This window comes from Netta rufina (genome assembly GCF_964035555.1).
Source record: "Netta rufina genome assembly, chromosome: 28".
Classification (NCBI taxonomy): domain Eukaryota; kingdom Metazoa; phylum Chordata; class Aves; order Anseriformes; family Anatidae; genus Netta; species Netta rufina.
In genome coordinates, this window is record NC_140152.1 from 1876446 (window position 1) to 1898614 (window position 22169).

At 54.4% G+C, this 22169-nt stretch overlaps 3 protein-coding genes and 1 long non-coding RNA gene across 4 annotated transcripts; 3 read left to right on the forward strand and 1 right to left on the reverse strand.

Moving 5' to 3' along the window:
- Positions 1 to 1611: 1611 nt before the first annotated feature.
- POLE4 (DNA polymerase epsilon 4, accessory subunit) lies at positions 1612 to 3650 on the forward strand (the record flags this gene model as incomplete). Its single annotated transcript, XM_084302822.1, has 4 exons — positions 1612 to 1818; positions 2548 to 2632; positions 2927 to 2968; positions 3205 to 3650. 4 exons carry the CDS (start codon positions 1612 to 1614, stop codon positions 3216 to 3218), a joined length of 348 nt encoding a protein of 115 aa, XP_084158948.1. The 3' UTR covers positions 3219 to 3650.
- A 6962-nt stretch (positions 3651 to 10612) lies between these two features.
- LOC311219623 lies at positions 10613 to 12321 on the forward strand. The gene is made up of 3 exons (XR_014619185.1): positions 10613 to 10760; positions 11312 to 11370; positions 12104 to 12321. It is a non-coding gene; the product is annotated as an uncharacterized lncRNA (long non-coding RNA).
- Positions 12322 to 13825: 1504 nt separating this feature from the next.
- LOC311219603 (bone morphogenetic protein 2-like) lies at positions 13826 to 15943 on the forward strand (the record flags this gene model as incomplete). The annotated part of the gene is made up of 5 exons (XM_084302803.1): positions 13826 to 14090; positions 14203 to 14339; positions 14515 to 14637; positions 15057 to 15255; positions 15537 to 15943. The coding sequence occupies 5 exons, from the start codon at positions 13826 to 13828 to the stop codon at positions 15941 to 15943; spliced, it is 1131 nt and encodes a 376-aa protein (XP_084158929.1).
- Positions 15944 to 17412: 1469 nt separating this feature from the next.
- On the reverse strand, positions 17413 to 20831 carry LOC311219456 (potassium voltage-gated channel subfamily V member 2-like; the record flags this gene model as incomplete). The annotated part of the gene is made up of 2 exons (XM_084302594.1): positions 17413 to 17685; positions 19581 to 20831. 2 exons carry the CDS (start codon positions 20829 to 20831, stop codon positions 17413 to 17415), a joined length of 1524 nt encoding a protein of 507 aa, XP_084158720.1.
- Between the last annotated feature and the right edge of the window lie 1338 nt (positions 20832 to 22169).

Sequence of the window (22169 nt, forward strand, 5' to 3'; positions counted from 1 at the left end):
AGGAGGAGCAGCAGCTCTTTGTGCACTTCTAGCTTGGACACTGGACCCTGCTGCTGCCGGGCAGTGTGAGGCCCACCAGAACCTGCTGTCTCACCCAGAAAAGAGCCCAGACTCTGAGATGAGAGGGAAGGGTTCCTGCGAGGAACAAGAGGGCAAGTTACGTTCTCATCTCGTGACAGCCAACGTGAACCTGCTGCAGGCTGGGTTTTCACAACCCCGTGGGACTTGCAGAGGGGAAGGGATTCATGGTCTGCTCTTTTTGGGTAGCATGGCACAACCAGCACGGCCTGTGCAGCCCAGCCTCAGCCAAGCTCTGCATGTGCATGGGAGAGTTGGGGTAAGGGCTCCAGGTTTTAGACACATCCAGAACTGGAGGATGTTTGCTCCATAGAGGAGTCAAGCTTTGATGGGAAGCAGAAGTGCTCTGCACAGCACGGCACCTAGTTGGGCCATCTGTGTGTTGAAATGTCCTGCTGTTCGTTGCCTCAGAGACAGGAAAGCTGAGAGGCTGAGTCAAGTCCCGTCGGCATGGGGTAAAACCCCGCTCTGCAGAGGACAATCCAAGCCCTGCTTGGGGCACTGGCTGAGGCCTGCAGAGATGCTCTGGCCAGATGCAGACTGGTGATGATGTCCTTGCCCTGGGGTGGCATGTCCCTCTGTCCCTTTGGGAAGATGTCCCCCCAGCAGCAACTATGACTGTCTTGTGCCTGAGGATGGCTGTCAGGGTGACCATTTTAAGGTCAAGGATGTGGGGAAGCCTGGGAGGGACCCATGGTGGTAAATGGTGGTGGTCCTCAGGGGCATCCTGTGGAGGAGACACTGGAGGGTGGGATCCCACTGAATGGAGGCAGGATGCTGGGGGGTCCTGTGCCCAACCCTCTGGGTGCCAACAAGGTGGGCATCTGGCTGGGACAGCCACCTCCCTGGGGTCCCCATGACCGTGGTTCCAGCAGGGTGGGGAGGACAGGGCAATGCTTGGGGGACAGGGACACAGGGAGGCTGCAAGGACATGTCTGGGGGATGAGGGTGATGGGGAGGAGGAAGGGTTGTGTCTTGGAGTGAGGGAGGAGTTACAAGGGACTTCTTTGTGAGACTGTGGGGGATGAGAAGGATGAACAGCTGTGTTTGGAGGCGACAGGAGGATTACAGAATCACAGAATCATCTAGGTTGGAAGAGACCTCCAAGATAATCTAGTCCAACCTCTGACCTAACACTAACAAGTCCTCCACTAAATCATATTGCTAAGGGCTGTGTTTCGGGGTGACAGGAGTATGAAGGGCTGTGTTTGAGGGTGACCGGAGGATGAAGGGCTGTGTTTGGGAGAAACAGACAGGCTCAGGGGCCACATTTGGGGAGGGCAGGGAGGCTGCAGCGCTGTGCCAGGGGGAGGCGGGTGACAGCAGGCGGCTCGAGGGCTGCGTTCGGTACCGACCGGGCAGCTCAAAGCCGGGGCAGGGGCTGGCTGGAAGCCGACTCCCCGAAGGCACCGAGCCAACCGCGGCCACCCCGCGGTCCCCGGGCCCCACAAGCCCCTCAGCTCCGCCGGGCCCTCCCCGCGGCGGCCCCGCTCCGCCCGGCGGCGCTGCGCAGGCGCGGCCCCTGGGCGCGGGATGGCGGCGGCGGCCGGGCCGGTGGCGGCGGCAGCGGCGGGCTCGGAGCCGGCGGGGCCGGGGGAGGAGGCGGGCGCGGGGCCGCAGTGCCCGGGGCCGGCCCGCCTGGCCCGCCTGCCGCTGGCGAGGGTGAAGGCGCTGGTGAAGGCGGACCCGGACGTTACCCTGGCCAGCCAGGAGGCCGTCTTCGTCCTGGCGCGGGCCACGGTGAGGCGCGGGGCGGCGCGGGCCCCTCGGCGGGGAGCCTCGGCCCAGCCCGGTCCTCTGGGTCCCCCCTTCCCGTGGGCCTGAGGTTATCGGTGGAGCGGCAGCTTGCTCGCTTTTTGCTCCTCCGAGGCAGTTCTGAGCCTGGTCGGGGTGGGTGTCCGCTTGGCTTTGGCTGCAGGTGGAGGGGTTGTGGTGTGTGGATGGGAGCAGTGTGTGACAGGGGTTTTTCCATCGCCTCTGTAAGGTGTCTCCCTTTACACAGGCGAGGGTTGATGGTAGGGTAGCTTTGGCACCACCTTCCAGTAACTCTTCCAGTAACTCTCAGGGCTGCTGCTGGGTATCCGCCTCCGACAGCTGAGGCATCCTCGGCATGGCACGCGAGGACTGGGTCCCAGGAGGTGCCCTGGGAGCAGCTGTCTGGTCTCAGACGTGTTCGGAGGAGACAGGGCTTGGACCAGGTGATCTCGGACGTCTCTTCCAGCCTGGATGATTCCGTGATTCTGTCTCTGCCCTGCACAGCCTTCTGTCCTCTGTTACTTCTCATGCACACCACTACCTAACAATTTAATTTTTGGTTTTCAGAGCTATTTATTGGGAAAGGGATGTTTTAGGATGGCAGTTTTTGTTTCTTCTGAAATTCTGTAGGACCTTTCATCTTCCTTGTTGCACAGGTGTTCTTTCTTCCCTCTCACATTCTCCTTGTGAAACTCTCGTGTTTTTCCTTTGCAGGAGTTGTTTGTTGAAACCATAGCCAAAGATGCTTATGTGTACGCTCAGCAAGGAAAAAGAAAAACTCTGCAGAGAAAAGATCTGGGTATGAGGCCACGTTTAGTACTGTCATTAGCAAAGGGTTGGTAGGAGGGAGGGTTTTTCTACCTGTCCTGGTGTGATGAAACAGCTGTAGGAACAACTTATTTCTCCAAAGATGAAAGTGAAATCTTCTACCAAATATTATATGCTAGTAATTTCACACACCACCTCCAAAACAAATAAACCTCTTTGAAATTGGTCACTGCACTGTGATGCAAATTCAAATGCTGCTATTTGAAGTAAAAGCAAACATGGAGTCAGCTTTATCTATGTTAATTGTTTTCACTTTGCTTTGCAGATAATGCTATTGAAGCTATTGATGAATTTGCTTTTTTGGAAGGTGAGTTTCTGCTTGGTTTCAGTTGGTTTCAATATTTTCTGTAGTCCCCTTCTTGAGAGAGAAAAAAATTAATAATTTGCAGAGCCCCTCTGGGGCCCATCTTTAATAGTTAATAGCATAAGTCTCTATGTCCCTCTTTCCCTTCAGAGAGGTGAAACAAGTTTCAGTTGCTCATATAACTGCATTTCTGTTTCCTTTCTGATTTCTGACTGTTTTTTTTTTCTTTTAATTTGTAGGTACTTTGGACTGAGCTGGCCAGAGATGGAGCTCTCTGGAGAAACAGACTGCAGAGACAGATGTGGGGTGGAAAACAGGACACCGAGCATTCGAAAGTAGTTCCTAGAATTGAGACACTGAAATGGCAACCATAATATTTTGTATAAAGTTTAAGTTGTTGTAAGTTCTTTATTTAAAATATGTATTTTTTCATAAATATTTTGTACATCACTTAACTGTGCCCTGTTGCTGCAATGCAGACTGCTCTCCAGCTCTGGTCATGGCACACAGCAGCTGCTCAGAGTAACTGTCCCTGCCTCTCCAGGTACTCTGCAGCACCACGAAGCTGTGAACGGAGAGTGGATTAGCGTAGGTGCCAAGGCATGGTGATTTTTCTAATGGAAATGTATTTTTCTTTGTATATGTTTGTTTCTTGGCCAACATTAAATTTTTTGTTGTTGTTGAATAGCTGTCTTGATTCCTCCTCTGTGCTGCTGTGATGAAGGTCTTGTTTCTATAGCACTAGTGTAGTTTGGAAAGGATGCCTTCTAATGGTGTTCTGCTTTTGTTCATCATTTCCTCAGTGCATCTGGTACAGTTAAGCCCAGCTCTCCCCCAGAAACTGTGCATGAGCTCCAGGGAAACTTTTTGTTTTGTTCGTGGAAGCTTCCATAAACTGTGATCCCTGCACCTGCAAGTGATCTGAGTCAAAATAATAATAATAATAATCCAATTTTGAATGCATGAATGACATCTGTCATGTTATGCTGCCACTGCTGTTCTCCTTTGCTCTCATTCCTGAATCTGGCAAAAGAATTACCCTGGGAATTGGATCTAGTCCCTGCCAATTGGACTTGGCAAGTAGGTGCAGAGATCCTAACCTCTGTAATTGAGAACCACATGCAGCAAGTGTTCAGGATGCATCACTGCCTTTGAGCCATGTGTCTGTGAGTCTCTTGCAGGATGCAAGCACTGTTGGTGCTTCTCATGTTTCCACAACTCAGGAGACTGTTACTTTCCTTTGTGTTTAACAAGTTAGAAAGAAGATGCTCCAGGGGTCAGTCACACTGAAGGGAGGCAAAAGTAGTCATGGATCTCTCCTTGTGGTCATGGGAAACACACTGTCCTTGCTACTGAGTCCTTGTGTGTTGCTGTCTGTTATCAAAGACCAGTTTTGGTGTTGCAGAGTGACAAAGGTGGGTTATCTCTAGATAAAAAGCCCATTGAATACGATGAATGAGGATGAAGGATATACGTCCTTTTCAAATGAGGGGACTTAAAAGTGACCCTGAGTTACCACAAACTTAATTAGTTTGAAAGGAGTAGTAAGAACAAAGACCCCCAAGGGAGCTTCCCTAGGCTGTGGGCAAGCCCAGTTGCTCTCAAGAAACACTTTGAAGTTTGCTTGAATCCCGATCCTGATAGGTTTTGTGGGAGAGATGCCATCGCTGTCCGGGCTGCCGGGATGTTTGTTCAGATCACAATCTGGCAGTGTTTGCCAGCAATGTGCAAACCCATTTGTCCCCAAGCTGTTCACCTTCTCGCCTGCTGAGGGAGGGCTGGTATAAGTATCTGGGATGTGGAGCCCTGCTTGTGTTTCCTAAAGTGCAGTATGCAGGACCTGCTAGCTGTAGTGTTCTTGGCAGGATTTTTACATGGTCCCATCTTTGCCAGTAAGTTCCTTTTTCCTTCTCGTTTTCTTTGGTGCAGATTTGGGCTCTTGTGTAGGAGAGAAAAGGGCTTGTACTGGTGTGTGGTGTGAGGCCACATGCGGGCTTTCTATGTGATGTTTCTGTGTGGGCATGGTGTGTGTTTTCTACTATGCTTCACTGTCTGAACATCATCGGGGATTGTCTGCACTCAACAAATGGTACAGGATTTGCCTCTGAGGAAGCTGCTGTGCATAAGTGTTTGGGGAGTTTAGAGCCCAGGAGCTGCGTTGTGCTGTCTTTCAGCACAAATTGTTCCTCTGATCCTAGCTCGCATTGCAGTAGCACAGAAGTAGAAGAGAGCAGGGAATGGGTATATGAAGGTAAAACTGCTAAACACAGCCATTTCTTTTTCTTTTTTTTTTTTTTTTTTTTTTGAGTAATTAATTAGGGTATTTAGTCCAGCTAGCCAAGTGTTAGAGGTCAGATAGGTCATGCTCATTTATAAATGCTCTAAATCTCTTCCTTACACTGAAGCAGGTTGAAGGCAGCAGGCTGGAGCTGTGTGCTTGGAGCTCAGTGCTTCCTCCTGACTTAGGCAGGCGAATTCTGACTGGGGCAATGCTGAGCTTGGTGCTTTGTGATTACAGGTGCCGGAGCCATCAGCAGAGAGGGCGAGCAAGGGAACATGTTTGAAGAGAAGGGCTGCTGCCAGAGGCAAAGCCATTTCCTCCACGTGGGGCATGGTGAGTTCCCTTTTCACCCACAGGACACACGCACCCTTCAAGCATCCCCACTCAAGTCCCACCTGTCCTCCCTGGGGTGTTTCTTATGTGCAGGGGACTCCACACCCAGATAACCCAACACCTAAAGCAAGTTTTGGAGAACAGGAACTGGAGAGTAGCGTGGCCACCAGGTCTGTTCATGTGCATGAAACAGGTTTCGTATTCTGTACAAGTGTGCTGCAACAACAGACTGAGATCTGTGTCAGGAAGCTATGGTTGAATTCCGTGTTTGAAACATTTGGGTACTGTGTAAGTTCAGGACTACTGCAGACTTTTGGTTCTCAGGTTTAATATTGACAGGGGAATCAGTGAGGCAATGGGGTGTCTTGGCTTTAATGTGCAGAGAAAGTAGGAAAGAGGTCCACTAGTTCACCAGAGAAAAGTCTGTGGCCTTCAAGAGTAGCTGTTAGTCTCAGTTCCCCTTGCAGCCCCTAAGGCTACATAAAACATGCTTCAGTCAATATTAGCACAGATGTGTGAAAATGGATTTGAACTGTGTGTCCAAAAGTCTGAGGTTTCTTTAATCAGATTTGGGTATTTTTTTTTTCAATGTGTAAGAGCAGTAGTCATACAAATTTAACCTTTAGTATTTGCAAAACATCTGAGGTTGTTATGTAAACAGCAGAAATTATAAAATGATCGTATCCAAATAGTAAGCAATAATCCTTTTATCACTCTTGTTTCACAGATGTCTCTGGCAGCCCTGTAAGCGTGGATGTTGGGAAGTGCAGGTCTGCCTGCCCAGCCCAGCCTATCAGCTCCCACCACCCTGGCCTCCTGGGGCTCTCCAGACACACTTCCATGCTTGATTTTCTTAGAAGTAAGAAGGTGAGAAATGTGTATTTGTGACCCCAATGGCAGGAGCATTTGTTTCTGCGTGAAGGTCACACACTGGTGCATGGTGCTCTGATTTCATACATGTTTTAAAATACCTGGCACACGCTCTAAGTTACTGTCTTCTGCACTGCAGTAAACTAGTTACTGAGCCTCTTGTCCTCCTCAGCCACCAAGCAGTGGAATATGCAGGTCAGACAAACAGAAATTCTATGAGATACCCTATGGCAGAGGATGGGTTGGTGCTCCAGGCAGTGTCCACGTGTATTTCTGTCCTCCCTGAGACCAGCAGCAAGACCAACTCTTTCAGCCACATCTGCTCTGCACAAGAGCTGGTGTCTGTTCAGAGCTGTCAGAGGCCCTTTGCTGCCTGGGTGAGCAAAATTGGCCTTTGAGATGTTTCCGCCACTGCCTTACCTTGTGCCATGTGTGACTCCTAGATGGGACTAGAAGGAGCATCCCCAAACACAGGCTGTGGTGCTTTCTTTATCCCAGGAGAGCTGAAGTTGCTTAATGTCCCATCTCCATCCTGTCTGGCACCAGGACAGCTAACCCTGGAGAGGGAATGGGAACAAGATCAGCAGGCACTGCACCTGCCTGGACTGTGTGTGTTCACCCTGGGGTCTGTGACTGTGAAAAATGTTGTCGCTGCTTGTCAGAGCTGTGGCTCTGCTGCTGCAGCACCTTCCAGCCCAGCAGGTCCACAATCATTCTCCAGAGCTGCCGTCATGCTGATCCTCCACATCAGGAGCCTGGAGGGAAAATGGGGCTGCTTCAGCCATCGCCGTTCAGCTGATTGTAGCAGAGCTTTGGAGAAGAAACAACTTTGCTCTAAATGTTATTGCAAAGGGCAGCACCACAGCAACACCGTGCTGCCATGCTGGGCTAAAGGGGTACAAGCTGAGTCAGTTCCAGGTCAGGGGAGGTTTTTATCAGGGAGCTGGTGCAAGCTGGTCTTAAAAGTGAATCTGCTCCTTACTCCATTCTGTGCAGCTACAGGGCGGGCACCCCGAGGTTCCAGGAGCATCACGTTCCTGCCCAGCAGGGTCCCGCTGCGAGCCAGCTCGCATCCACGTGGAGCGGCTCCTGCTCCTGGAAGGCGATCGGGAGGTGGAGGTGGTTGGTGGCTGTCACTGCAGCGCGTGGCCTGAGGAGTGTCTGCGTCTCCCAGCTCTGAAAACGTTCTTTCCAGACTCTCCCTGGGAGGTCACGGTTGATGTGGGGGGATGCTCTGAGCCGACCTACAGTGCAGGTATGGGGATGGTGGAGGGCCCCTCTTCCAGGAAAAAAGGGACGAGCCCTGCTGTGTGGTCAGCACCCTTTCCTGCAACATCAGAGCTTACAGCAAGGTCCATCAGCACCCAAGTCTGCCACGCAGAGCCTCTGATTTACAGGGGGAGGGGACTCTATTTTGAGCTTGGTTTTTCCTTTCCATTCTGTCGCTGTGCCCTTACAGCACAGGTCTGCAAGTGCAGTGCAAATTCCTTCCCCTATGCATGGTGTGAGGATGGGAGTACAATAACTCCATGGTCCAAGGAAGTGCACTCTAATGATGGACTTGAAGGGACCTTGGGAGTCTCTGCTCCAAAGAAAGCTTCAAAAGCTTGCTTCAAAGCAAAAAACAACAGTGTGATGATTAAAAACTGAAACAGAACACTTAGAAATGGAGTTTCTTTTTTGACATTCTGAAATGCACTTTCATCTTGGCACCGGTGAACTATGCTCATGTTTCAAAAATCATTTGGAAATGGAAATTCCAAACTAAATCATTCCAAATAAGTCAAAACCTTCCACTGGGATAAAGCTGAGTCAGTCCATTTTGAATTGGGGGCTGTCTTGCAAGTTCACACATAAAAGAGCGTCACGTCAGTGGAGCTGAACCGATCCCTTTTTATCGGGATGAAAAGTCATTTAGAAATGCTTTTCCACAACTCCTTGATAAAAATCAGTTCTCTTTGAATTTATTGAAGTTGTTTTATCGGCTTTTTGGCATGTAAAACTATCCAATTACAACCTTCCAGGCAGCTCTTGTGGCAGGGCTGCACAGCAGCCACTAGAGAGGGATAGAGATCGATGCGAGTCCTGGTGTCAGCTAGGAAGGCAGCCAAGGGGCCTGATCCAGAGGGGCTGGAGAAGCCAGGTGGGTGGCCAAGAAGCCAAAATGCAGAAGGGCTGTGCTCGTGGATGAAAACGATAATTATTCTTCCGTCCTTTGTCATCCCTCCTAAAGGAAGGATCTGTGAAGAGGGGCACTGTGGTCCCCACAGCCTTGTGTAATCTGGCAACAAGACACAGCAAGTGGATCATTAGGCAGCGTGAAGTGCTTTTTTCCAGGGGTGGGAGAATGAGCACAGACATTTACTTCCTAAATGTGTGACTGGAAGGTGCTGGACAGTGGCAGTTGTCCCCAGGGTTGCTAATGGATGGTGGCTCATTCAGTGATAATGGCCCAGGACTGGGAAATGTGGACTCGCCCTCGGCTTTGCCTCTGCCCCAGGGCAGGTCTCGGCACTTTCCTTCTCGATTTCCCCCCTGTAAAGACAGGCTGAGGTTTTCGGCGTTGTGTTACAGACTGGCAGCAACAGAGGAGGGGGGTCCTGGAGAAGGGTGTTAAAATCTCACCCAAAAACGCTGGTTCCCAGAAATCAGTCGTGATCTCATGATCCCCTCAAAGCGTCCCAGAGACTTGCGGTCAGAAACTGCTGTTTGCTCCCCCAAAAACACAGTTGCATCCTGGACAAAGAAATGTCCTCCAGGAGCTGATGGAGGGGGTAGGAAACTCTTACAGCCATTTTAGAGCTTGGAACCAGACGCAAACCCTGTAGAACCTGCACCCACAGGGTACAGGGCAAGACAACTGCTTAGAGACAAAAGAAAGACCCCTGTGTCAAGTTAGCCATCCTTCACTGCCTGTAGCACATGAAATGGAAATTTTAATTCTAATTTACTTGGTGAGGGAGAGAAAAGCTGGGATGTTCAGCAAATCAACTCTTTTTTTTTTTTTTTTTCTCAGAAGATCATTCAGACTGAGCTCCATGGGACAGTCTGTGCCTGTGTCCTTTAAGCTGTTGTTTTCTGGAGGAGCCTCTCCTGCCTCTCCCTCCTCTCCAGCTGCAGAGCCGATGCTGCAGGGACAGAGGGACAGGGATGCTGCGTCCTGACCCATGGGGTAACAGCAGTGAAGACGCAGGCATGCAGTGCAGCCTGTCTGCCCAAACCCCTCTTTGCCTGCTCTCTGCAACATGAGTGCTGTGGGCATCCTTAAAAATCACACCAGGCATATCAAACTGAGACAATTTTATTTTTTATTGCACAGTGCATTTTCCATTGAATTAAGGCTTGAATACAGAAAGAAAAGAGGAAGCAGGACTCAACCTGCATCTGCAGGGGGTGTTTGGCCCCTTCCCCTCCTGTGGCCAAGCAGGGCAAGAGCAGCTGCGCATATTTTGGGGGGAAGCTGAGTATTTTTGTTTCAGGGAACTGGGAAGCAACTGGTCTGTCTGAAAGGCTCGGGGGAAGGTGGGCTCTGGGGGGGTACGAGCCAGCTGTCAGCCTCACAGCAAAACCCCATCCTGGGCCATGCTAGGAGGAAGGTGGCAGGATGCAGGGATTGCTCCAGGGCAGGAGAGACGGTGGCACTGGGCTGGTGATGGGCTGGTGGGGTCAGGGACTTGTGCTGGGCACAGCAGCCCGGTGAAATCCAGAGGAAGCTGAATGAGTAAATGTCAAATAATGCTCCCCAGCTCCCTGGCGTGAGAGGATGTCTCTGGAAAAAGCTCTGCCATGAATATTTTATGTTCAAAGTCCTTCTTTCTGAAAGATAAAATGTAATAGCTCATGCTGGATCCCCAGGGATGTGGCTTGCGCAGGTTTCACAATTTCTACCCAGAATGAGCTGTCTCTGCCCTGTGCTCTGAAACTGAGAGGGCGGAACAAAATCTATAGCTGAAGCCCCGAGCTGGTGGAAGAATGAGCCCCAAAATCTTAGCTGGGGCCCCTCACATGGAAAAACAGCACTTCCCATGCTGGATGCCAGAACCACACAGCAGACACATTTCAAGGATGCTGCAGTTGTGATGGCCTCAGACACAGCCCCAGATTAAATTTCCATCTTGTTTCCTTGCAGGTAGCCTTTTCTGCATGCCCACAAAGTTCAGCACTGCCCTGGTCAAAAATCCAAGTGGTGGGAAGGTAATTCAGACACTGGAGAGCTGCGAAATGAAGGAGAAATGCTATCGTGTTTCCCAAGTGGAATATTATTATGAAATTGTGCACAGCTCCACAGGACACAGGGAGAAACGGCTCAAGGTTGGTCCCTGCAGCTTGGTCTCCCCAGCCATGGGCTCAGCTCTGCTGATCTGAGGGGTTCAAACAACCCCAGGCTGCTCTGCCATGGGCGGCTTCTCCCAGAAATGTTGAGCAAACGTGGCCACAATCTGTAGTGGTAAAAATCTCACACTTACTGTATCCTATGCCACTAATTCATTTATACATTGGTGTAAAGTAACAAACAGCTTTTTTTTTTTTTTTTTTTTGGGGGGTGAGGATTTCTTTAAAAACTAATTAAGGGAATAGTGAGTTACTTATGTGAAAAAGGGAGTTAAGTATGCCTTAAGCTCAGTTCAACACTCGGCTTCAGCATAGCTTTTGTGCATAGGTAACTACGATGCAATAATAATAATGTGCCCCCAAAATACTTCTCCCTGTGAGCTTTGCCTCCCTGCTGCCCTTTTGCACAGGGGTGTGTATTCAGCTTGGGGGTGGAGGGCGGGCACAGGGATGCACGACCAGTCCCCTGGAGTGTCCCCTACGAGGTGCGGTGGGGGATTTTCATGCCTTTGTTTTGCAAATCTTTGCAGGAAATTGATGTGGGAAGGTGCTTGGGCAGCTGCTCCTCGGGGGATCCCTGCTTGCTTAGGTAAGCACAGCTGGCAGGGTCTGGCCCCTCATGGGCACATCGCACACATCCCGGGCAGGTTGGAGCTGCCTCTGTTCCCACTGCCCTCCAGCAACGCCCCAAGGGTCCCAGGGCAGGGCCTAAGGGGTAACACCGGGGCAGATTTGGGGTAGCACCTGCAGCTCACCCATGTCTGATCATACAGGGACAAAGCTGAAACACAGCAGTGTTTGCAGTGATGCTACAGCAGCTCTGTTGCTTCGAGGGATAAAGAATAACCTGCTGATGACAATGCTGAATTCAGCCATCAGGCAGCTGGTTGTAGAGCTTGTGGTCCCCCACAATAGCAGAGAAAGATGGGGAGAAGATCCTGACAAAGGCCTTCTCTGGCCTGGAATGTGTCGTTGCTGTTCCCTGCCTGTGATTCCTGCAGGGTGGAGGAAGGAGGAGGAGGAGAAGGAGAGGATGGGGAGGCTCAAACGGTTGTTTCAGGCCAGGAGGGCAGCACTTTGTGTTGCTTTCAGAGACAAAATGTGTCAAACGTGTAGGGAAATTAATCAACCCAGAAAGAAAAAAAATCCTTGCTTTGCACGGGCAGAGAGGGAGGAGGCAGCCTGCTGAGCTACGCCAGAAGTGAGGAACAGAGGCAGAACCTCCCTGGTCCGGGCATCTCCCCTTTTCCAGGTGATGGAAGGCAGGAACCTGGGGCCTGAGGGGCGGGCGGGGAATGTACTTGGTTTGTCTCTAACTGCAGGGAGTCACAAGGTGGAGAGAAATGTCTGGTCTGGGCAGAGGTTGCCTCTCGCCGCTGTGCCCCTCACCGCTATGACGTACACATCTTCAGGAGCCATCGAGACCGCACTCGCACCATCGTGGCCATCCAGCAGTGCAAGTGCAGGGGGTAGCGGGGCTGGGGACCCGCAGGTGGGGCTCCTGCAGGACCCCTGCCAGACTGTCTGTAGTATATGTAAATGAGAGAAGGCTATTTTATCAATGAAAGCTATTTTAAACAGTGTTTGCATAAATGAACCCTCCGCAAAATGTTTTGCAGCTTGTAAAATAAACATCAGGGGCAATTCGCAGCTCCTCGGGGCTCCCTTGTGCAGCTCCCCGGACCCTCGGTCTGCCCAAACATCCCGGGAGGATGCGGTGTGCGGAGGGATGGATGTGGCTGTCTGGCACTGGGACCACACAGGGCCGGCTGCTCCCGTCCGCAAAATGTGGAGCAGGAGTCGGGTGGGAGAGGGAATCGGGGAGGTGGGTGTGTTGGGATGGAGGTGTCCCCTTGGCAGGAAGCCCCGCAGCTAGCGAGCAGGGAAGGGAAAGGAAAGGAACCACAGGATGGGAATAGTTTCCTTTGGTGATTAACCCAAGCCTGTCACTGCCTCCCCGCGTATTCTGGATAATTAACAGCCCTTTCACCATCAAAACGTGGGGTTAGGATAAATTACAGTTGCCAGCTGGCCAAGCAGCCTTTGGTTCGTCTCCTGCCGGCATTGGTCTGGAAGTGCTTCAGTCCTGCCAGCGGATGGACAGACACACGGACAGGTCCAGCTCTACTCCTGCACCTTCCACTCTGCACCAAGCTGCTCACAGAGCAAGTACCTGCGGGCCTCCTTCACAGGGATTTCCTGTGGGATTCACGGGTCACTATAAAACCTACCAGGCTTTTCTAATCCTGCTCCTTTTGTCTGGCTGGATGGCACTGTATAGTGCTAATTTTTCTGTTCAGTCATGTGGCATTAGAACAAACAGCAAATGTAAAGAGTCCAAGTGTACTGTGTCAGCGCGGTCACCTTTACCAACCTGGTTTCCCTCTGGGTAGGGAACACGAGCAAGGAATTGGCTTTTATCCCATCATCCTGAACCTGCAGGGTTCTCGTGGTATTTCAATAATATTGGGCACTGCAGAATTACCAGCAAATGCCTGTGAATCCTGGGGAAGGCAATTGGAGATACACACACCCCCCACACACACACACCCCACCCCGCACGTTTAGCAGGGCGGAGGGATAGGGACACCTGCACGACACCGAGCCCCCCTGCCATGCAGGGCAGCCGGAGCAGCTTGGGGACAGGAGGGGACACATGCAACAGCCCTGGCTGTTCCTCTCCCTCTTTGCTTCCCCACACAAAGCTTCTCCTGTTTGTCCCATTAGTGCCGTCATTAAAAACCAGTTAGTCTCCTAGGGAGAGCAAACGCAGCTTGGCCAGCCCTGCTGAGGGGCTGTGCAGCCGGGACCTGCGTCTCCCTGGAGCTGTGGTGCAGCGCTCCCCTCCTGCTTGTGTACTGGAGCTAATTGGTGTAGGGTGCCCAGGAGCCCAGCTTTGCACCTTGTTAGCATGGCAATTAGCTCTCTTTGCCTTCCTGATTGCTCATGTGCATATTTGACCCCGATCCATCTTTCCAGCGAGTTATAAATGCGGTGCTGGGGAGGCAGGGGGGGAGTCGAGCCGGGGCTGGGACAGCAGAGCCATGCTGGGGACCGTGCTGCTGCTGCTGGTGGTGCTGGCACGGCCGGTGTGCCCGAGCCCGGCCAGCGCAGCAAGCCGGCGAGCTGAGGCACTCAAGAGGCTGCTGGAAGTCTTTGGCATCGAAGACCCTCCGCCCCCCCCAGCTCACTTCAAGCAGCCTCCCCAGTACATGGTGGATCTGTTCAACACCGTGGCCAACGCTGATGGTGTCACCAAGAACCCCGACATCCTGGAGGGCAACACGGTCCGCAGCTTCTTGGATAAAAGTAAGGGGGGAGGCCCCTGGGTGCTGGGGAGAGGGGGGCTGCGGGAGGGGGCTGAGCGCTGTTCCCCCACCCTCCCGTCTGGCTCCGCTTCCCAACCTGTTGCTCCCTGCAGCTCATGGCGAGAAGATGCGGTTCCTGTTCGTCCTCTCCAGCGTGGCCAAGAATGAAAAGATCTTGACAGCGGAGCTGCATCTCTTCCGCCTCTGGCCAAAAGCCACCGACGGACCCAAACGGCACCACTTCTGCCAGGTGAGGATGGGGACGGGGACAGGGTGGGGAGAGGGACATGGGGGTGCTCCCAGCCTGTGCTCAGGGATACCACAGGTGCTTTCTCTCCATTTCCTTCCTTTTTCCCCAGTACCCGTGCCAAGGGGGTTTCCCCTTCAACCCACGGGTGCTCATTGCCCTTTGCCTCCTTCCCCAGGTCAGCATCTACCAAATTCTGGACAAGACTGAACCGGACTCCCCCCAGGGGCAGAAGCTGCTGGCATCCAGGCTCCTCTCACTGCAGGGCTCTGGCTGGGAGGTCTTTGCCATCACACAGGCTGTGAGTACTTTTACGCTGAGTTGGGTGGCACAAAGGAAAAAAAAAACAAAAACAAAAACAACACAAGTGTTTTGCGTGCTGCAGCTTCTTAAACCCATTTCAGTCCCATCTGGGCTTGCAATGCAAGTTGCTGTTCACCCTCTTAACAGCAACGCCAGGGCATGCAGCCTGCGGGGAGGGATGAGCTCTGGTGGATGGATCTGTCCTGGTATCATGCTGCAGCTCTGCAGTTGTGGCCCCTGCTGCGTTCCCTGTGCCGCAGCCCGGGAGCAGCACAGCCCCTTCCTGTGGCTGCAGCTGCACTGCCTGGGGGGCACTGGGTGTCCTGGGGTGGCAGGGGGCACCTGTCACCTGCAGTGGGGACACTGCAGCAACACCTGCCCCATCCCACAGCGGTGACACTGGTTTTGCTTCTCCAGGTTCGCGACTGGACCGAAGATGAGAGTAGCAATCGGGGTTTGCTGGTGACAGTCCATGGCCTGGGCGGGAGCCCGCTCGACTCCCCTGCTATACAGTTTGCGTCCAGCAGGGACCACCACGAGAGCAAGAAGCCCATGCTGGTCCTGTTCACTGATGACGGGCGCCGGGGAGCGTCCCTGCCCACGGCTGACTTCCCAGGTAGGTGCTGCACTCCCCAGCACAGCTCGGTGCCACAATACCTCACCTGCAGGGTGCTCGGGCTGCTCCTGTTCTCATCGGGTTAGCCTGAACACGGGTGCGGGCTTACAGATGTAAATTTGGGTTTTGCTCTCACTGATCAGCTCCATGGCGGTGGCAGTCCGACCTAAGGGCAGCTGCAGACAGCGGGCATGGAGGGGTGGCCAGGGCTGCTGCTCTGCTTCCTCCTTCATCAGGCTCATGTGCTTGTGCTAATGGAATCGTTTTCTCGTTTGGGGTAGATTTACAGCCTCAGGACCCTGTTCTTCCTGCCAAGATGACAGTGCCCAAGCTGATCGGGCCACGCAGCACACGCTCACTGGACCGGCTCCAGCCCTGCCAGAGGCACCCCTTGTCCGTGGACTTCGAGGAGATCGGCTGGTCCGGGTGGATCATCTCACCGCGGGGCTACAACGCCTACCACTGCAAAGGCTCCTGCCCCTTCCCGCTGGGCGAGAACATGCGGCCAACCAACCACGCCACCGTGCAGTCCATCATCAACGCCCTCAAGCTGAGTGAGGGTGTCAGCAGCCCCTGCTGCGTGCCGGACAAACTCCACTCCATCAACCTCCTCTACTTCGACGACGACGAGAACGTGGTCCTCAAGCAGTACGACGACATGGTGGCTGGGAGCTGCGGCTGCCACTGAGGCAGGAGGAGCAAGTGGGGGCTGCTGCTGCTCCCTCTGGGAGCACCGAGAGGCGATGTGGAGATTTCCTCCTGCAGAGGGATCTCTCTGCGAGGGTCTGTCCTGCAAAAACCCGCAGCGGTACCACAGAGACTGGGCAGAGCAGAGCAAGGAGGTGCCCGGCTCTGCCCAGGAAGGCTCAGGGCTGAACTGAATTGAGCCAAATGAGCCCTCGGAGCTGGCAGCCCCGGGGGAACGGCTCTGTGTCAGGGTGCCCCACGCAGGGTGTGCAGGTTTCCGTGCCTGCAAAGGCTTCCTGCAGGCTGTACTATATGTAAATAGCAAGAGCACTAATATATGACAGAAACTGCCTGTACAGTGTCCTGTAAATGTCTGTACATTGCTGCGTTTTGTAAAATGAAGTCAGAGGAGCTATTAAACGTGCTGTTCTCAGCGGGGTTTCTTCTGTGACCACTGCTTGTGACAATGCTGGCCGAGGGACAGCAAACACCCCGTGGGGCAGCAGGAGCAGAGAAACGACGATTCAGCTGCAGCTCAGCCTCTGGGGCAGTTTTTGGTTGCTGATTTCTGTTCCTTGGCTGTGTTTCCCAGCCCAATGCCTTCAGGATCTGTCAGCCAGATGCCGTGGTGGGGGGATCCCTGGGGAGCTGGGGTGGGTGCTGGGGCTCAGGGCAGCTGCAGGTGTGCCCATCCTGCCTCTTTCCAACAGTTTCACTGCAGCATTCGCTTAACCAGGGCCCCAGACACCAGCAGCCCACCCCCAGCACCTCCAAGCTCAGCTTGCCAGCGACCAAGTCCCACCCCAGCTGGTAGGCACCAGTTTCCTTCCTGCTGCTCACCCAAAAGCACCCATGGCTGGTGGCATTTCCCTGCCACCACCTCCTCTCACCACCCGCCCAAGGCCCCTCTCCCCATCCCTCTTGGGAAGGGGGGGATCCTCCCCCGTGAGCCCATCGGGACGTGCTCACACACCCAAAACTAACTTGCAGCCAGGCTCACCTCCTCCCACCTATGGGAAGGGGGTTGTGAGCCCCTGGGGAGATGTCCACTCCTTGCCAATTGCCCCAGTGGGACAAGGCAAAGCCCCGCTGCCCCGGCCGTGCACTCCGAGCAGCACAAGGCAGTTTCTGTATGGTCATAGATCGGTGCCACACTTCAAGGGAACAGCAAAGCACCTCCTCAGACATAGCAGTGTGCTGAAAAGTGGGGGTGATTCAGCTCACTGCTCACCCCTCAGCACGAGCTGTTCACTCATTAACACAAAGTGGCTGCCCGATGAACCGTTCGGCTCTGGTTTATTGAAGGTCTGTTCCCGGGGACGCTCTGGCTGCCACCTTTGCACCCCAGCATGGCCAGCACCCGTGGCTCCCAGCCCAGCAGCACCCCGAGCCCTCTCTGCACCCCTGCAGCACCGCCGGGCGCTGGAAAGGGAATTGGGCTTGGTGGGAAGGACACTGGGAAGCGCGGGGTCAGCGGTGGCAGCGGGGCTCAGCTCTGCAGCACTCGGACAGCTTCCGCAGAGCTCGCTCCTTGAAGCGGAACCTCCTGGAGAGCTTGAGGGAGAGGCTGGTCTCGTTCTCGTGGGCCTTCAGCTTGGCGTAGTAGTCAGAAAACTTGTTGTAGAGGATGGAGATGGGCATGCCGTTGAGGATGATGCCAAAGGAGATGCAGCCGAACGCCACCATCCTGCCAAGCACCGTGTCGGGCACGGTGTCTCCGTAGCCCACGGTGGAGAGGCTGACCTGGGAGAGGAATAGAAAGGAGCAACGCTACGTGCTGTGCAGGCTCCACCTGGTGATGAGGGGACCCACCTTGCTCTTCCCCTGTGCAGGATCACCCAGGAACTGCTCTGCACCACGTCTGCAGCCAGCTCAGCTCTCCCTGCTCCAGCAGCCTGCACGGCCACGGCCTGGGGCCATCAGCCCACCCGTGCACCAGCTCCAGCACGGGCTGAGGCACCCTCATGGCAAAGCCAGCTGTGGGCTCTCCCCCTGCCCTGCTCCTCCACCTCTCCCCGACCCATGCAGGGCCCTCTCCCTGCAGCTGGGGATGCTTTGGTGCAGGCTGCCATGGGCTGGGGCAGGAGCTGGTGTTCGAGCTTGGGTTTGCTTGGGAAAAGGAGCCTATGAAGCAGGGCCTGGGCTGCGGAAACGAGGGAAACAGCCCTGAGCGTCCACGAACTGGTGCCTGGTTCAGAATCCTGCTGCCTCCTCCTGCACCGGGGCAAATGCAGCCCTGGTCCAGACGGGAGGGAGCCACACAGGTGTGGGGACGCTTCATGCGAGGCAGCAGAGCAGGGTGCCCTGGCCAGGCAAGCAGCAGGGTGGGGGCTGCACCCTGGGACCCTCACCCTGCTGGCAGTGGCACTTGCTGAGGTTCTGAGCCCAGCCCCACGGGCTGCAGCCTGGTGGGCCCCGTGATCCTGGGGAAGGTGCTGGATGAGGCCCCAGCTGCAGAGACCAGAGGCGAGCTTCCCTGCTCCCTCCTCCCCTTGCTGTGCATCTCTTCCAAAGCAGCAGGACATCACCGAGCTGAACTTTCTCAGCAGCCAGACTGTCTGTCGGAGCTTCCTGCCCCCAGGGAGCAGCAGCCTCGGCCCTTCCTGGCTGAAACCTGCCCAGTCCCACAGGGTCGAAGCTTCCCGGATGCTCCTTTCAAAGGAAATTCAGGCACTGCCCAGAGACACACCCCAGGGAGCCACATTTGGGCTAGGGGAGCAGAGCCATGGGCCACATCAACAGCTGAGGCAGAAGGGTTTGGACTTTGAGTGGAGAGATGCAGACCAGGGCTGGGAACAGCCATTCAGGAACCTCCCAGCATTAAAAAACCCAGATGGGCTGATTTTGTTAAGAGGCACTTCCTCTGGGAGGAAAGCATTTGAAGGAGGCAGCCTGTGGTGGCCAAGGGGAATTATAACAGCAGAAGTGATCAGTGGGATCATTTCCTCTGTAGAGCAAAATCTCCTCACAGCCCCTGGCTCTCCAGTGCTTTAGCTGCTCCTCACCCCTGAGTTAATCCCAGTTTATTTTAGTGCTTGGCTCAGCAGAGCTGCTGGCTCTGCAGGCAGTGAACAAAGGTTCCTGTCCCCAGTGGCAGCACCCTCCGGTCTGTGTCCCCTCTCTGCACACAGGCTGAGGATGTGCCATCATGTCCCCCGGGTTCTCACGTGCAGCCCTGGGTCCCCCTCCTCAGTGCCACCAGCCCTGCCCCTGCGCGTCCCCTTGTGTTCTGCGAGCTGCTTTGCTGCACAGGCTGCGGGGATGAGTGGCTCTCCCTGTGCCCACAGAGCACGAACCGCAGCCACCCAGCTGCTTGGGTCCCGGCTGCCACCGCAGGGAATGCCCAGACTGAGCCACGTTCCCCTTGTTACCAATCCAGGCTACATTAGTGCAGGCTCTGCCCCAACAACCTGCTCTAGCGCTGACTTTGGAGCCTCTGAGATTAGTCCAAATCTCTGATTTCTTTCTTCAGAGCGTGCAGGGCTCTGCCTCGCCCATCACTACAAAGCAGTTGGGAAACCGGGGCCCCTTCCTGCATCCTGGGCAGCAGCGGTGCCGAATCCCCGGAGCACCAAGGCAGCCCCGTCCCACAGAGCGACACCGCACCCCTCCCCGGAGCTGAGGCGCCCACACCTTACCGCTGCCCACCACCACGCGTAGGGGATGCTGGTGAAGTTGGTGCCTGGGACATCGTGTTCCACCGAGTGCATGAGAGCAGAGAAGGTGAAGACCCCCATGGCGATGAAGAGGAGGAGGCAGCAAACCTGCTGGTAGCACTGGCGCATGGTGAAGCCGAAAGCCCGCAGGCCGGTGGAGTGGCGCGCCAGCTTGAGGATGCGGAAGATCCTCATGAGCTTGATGAGCTTGAGGACCTTGCCCAGCTTGCTCACATTCTCCATCTGGTGCAGCTCCTCGTGGTAAAGGGTGTCTCCTTCGTCCAGATTCTCAAAGAGGATCTGGATGTAGAACGGCAGAATGGCCACCAGGTCTACGGCATTGAGCGCCGCCCGCAAAAACTTCTTGAAGCTGGAGGAGGAGATGAGTCGCATGAGGTACTCGGAAGTGAAGAAGATGGCGCAGACCATCTCCAGCAGCTCCATCCACTGCTTCCCTGTCTTGTGCTGCATCTCCTCCACTGTGCTCAGGGTCATGCCCACAATGGAGATGAGCACAAAGAGGCTTGACATGACAGCAATGATCTTGGCTGGGACAGAAGAGTAAGGGTTCTCAATGAGGTTCCAGATCATCTTCCGAAACTGCCCCAAACATTTGCCCTCAAACTGCTCCGCTGATTCCAGAGGCTCCAGTTCTGCCTCCAGCTCCTTCTGTATTTTCAGGTTCTCGCTGAGTTCGTCTTGCTTTTCCTCAAACAGGATCCGGCAGCAGCGCTGGGAGTATTTCAGGTGGACTCCCCAGTACTCGATTTCCTCCACGAAGTTACTGGGGCACATCTCGTCCATTATCCACAGGACCCCGCTGCGGTAGAAGTGGAAGATGTAGTGGAAGATGGAAGGATCTCTGTCGAAGAAGTACTCGTTCTTCTGCACTGAGTAGTCATCGCAGAGCTGCAGCTTCTTCGTAGGGTCTGTGTAAATGGCCAGCTTCCCAAGCCTGGTGACGGGGTATCGGGCTGCCGCTTTGCAGGCTATGTGGAACAGCGTGCCGCCCACGTTAATGTTGAGGAAGTACTTGCTCCTCTGAAGGGGCATCTCGCTTTTCTCCTGGTTGCTGTCTGTCACGTTCTGCATGGAGCTCCACTGCTTTACCAGGCTCTCCTGTGCAAACGGGATGTGGACATCCTCCTCCTCCGGGGTCTGGCAGCAGCCGCGGCGATCCCCGATCTTCAGCCCTGCAGAGAGACTCACACGCCTCCTCTCCAGCTGCCTCATCGTGCCTGCCCCTCTGAAGCAGCGATTCCCGTTAGGGGCTGTGGGACAGCAGCTTCGGCTTCATGGGACCGCTCCCACCAGGCTCTGAGCCCATGGGAGCAGCGGGGAGTTGCTGCCTGAGGGGCAGTGGCCGGGTCACGGCGCCACGTGGCACCTGCCAGGTTCCCAAAGCCGATTGCTTATCAGATTGCAGTTTGCGCCGTAGGAGCTGGAGGCAGCTAAGTGTCCGCTCCTTAAGACAATAAGGAGATTGAAGCATTAACCCTTTACGTAAGGAACTATTTATTGCACTTTTCTTTGTCCTTATTCTCCTCGTTAGGTTGTGTTCAGCACATTACCCCATTTCCAAGCAGTGCATCCACTAGAGCAAGTCAAAGCGAGAGCACGAGCTTGCCTTGATCTGACCCCGAACGCCTCCCTTGCCAGGGGCGCAACGGTGCAGACGCAGGAGATTCGTATCAGCTTTGTGTCCCCACAACAGATGCTGCTCTTGGCATCAGTCCTTCACCAAGCACGAGTGTCGATGCAGCTGCCCCTGCCCCATCAGCTGTCACAGAAGCAAAGCAGTCGCTACCTCCCAGCTCACCCCTCCACCCCCCCGTGCAGATTTCCAGAGGTGAGGGCACCGTCCAGCATCCAGGCAGTGCCCATGTGGCCCCCAGTGTGGCAAGCTGCTCCTGCACTGCTGCCCTGTGCCGCCTGGTCATCACACCTGCCTTCAGCCCCGTCAGTCCGTCAGCAGGAGGATGAACATGGAATGAGACACTGGAAGATAAAGTATGCGGTGAACGGTCCCCCTGACCTTTAGGAACTGAAGAGAAGGGAATAATCCTTTGGATTTAAAGGTAAATGGGAGGCAAAGTTAACAGGGGCAGGTCCATCCTTACGTCAGCCTGGCACACAACCCTACATCAGCACACGAAACTTGCCGTGCCCAGGAGTTGTGGTTGACAGCTCGGTGTCCAGTGGTGAGCAGCTGCCCCAGGAGGAAGGGATGCCATCGAGGGACCTGGAGGGGCTGGAAAAGTGGGCGCACACAGAATATCCTGAGTTGGAAGGGACCCACGCGAATCATCTAATCCAACTCCTGCCTTCACGCAGCACCACCCAAAAATCAAACCGTATTGCTGAGAGCATTGTCCAAATGCTTTCTGAACTCCACCAACCTCAAGGGGGCCGAGTGCAAGGTGCTGCACCTGGGTCAGGCCAATCCCAAACATCAGCAAAAATCATCCCAACCATCACGGCTGACAAACAGATGGCGAGCAGCCCGTGGAGAAGGACTTGAGGGGACTGGTGGATGAAAAATGCAACACGAGCCAGCAGCGCGTGCCTGCA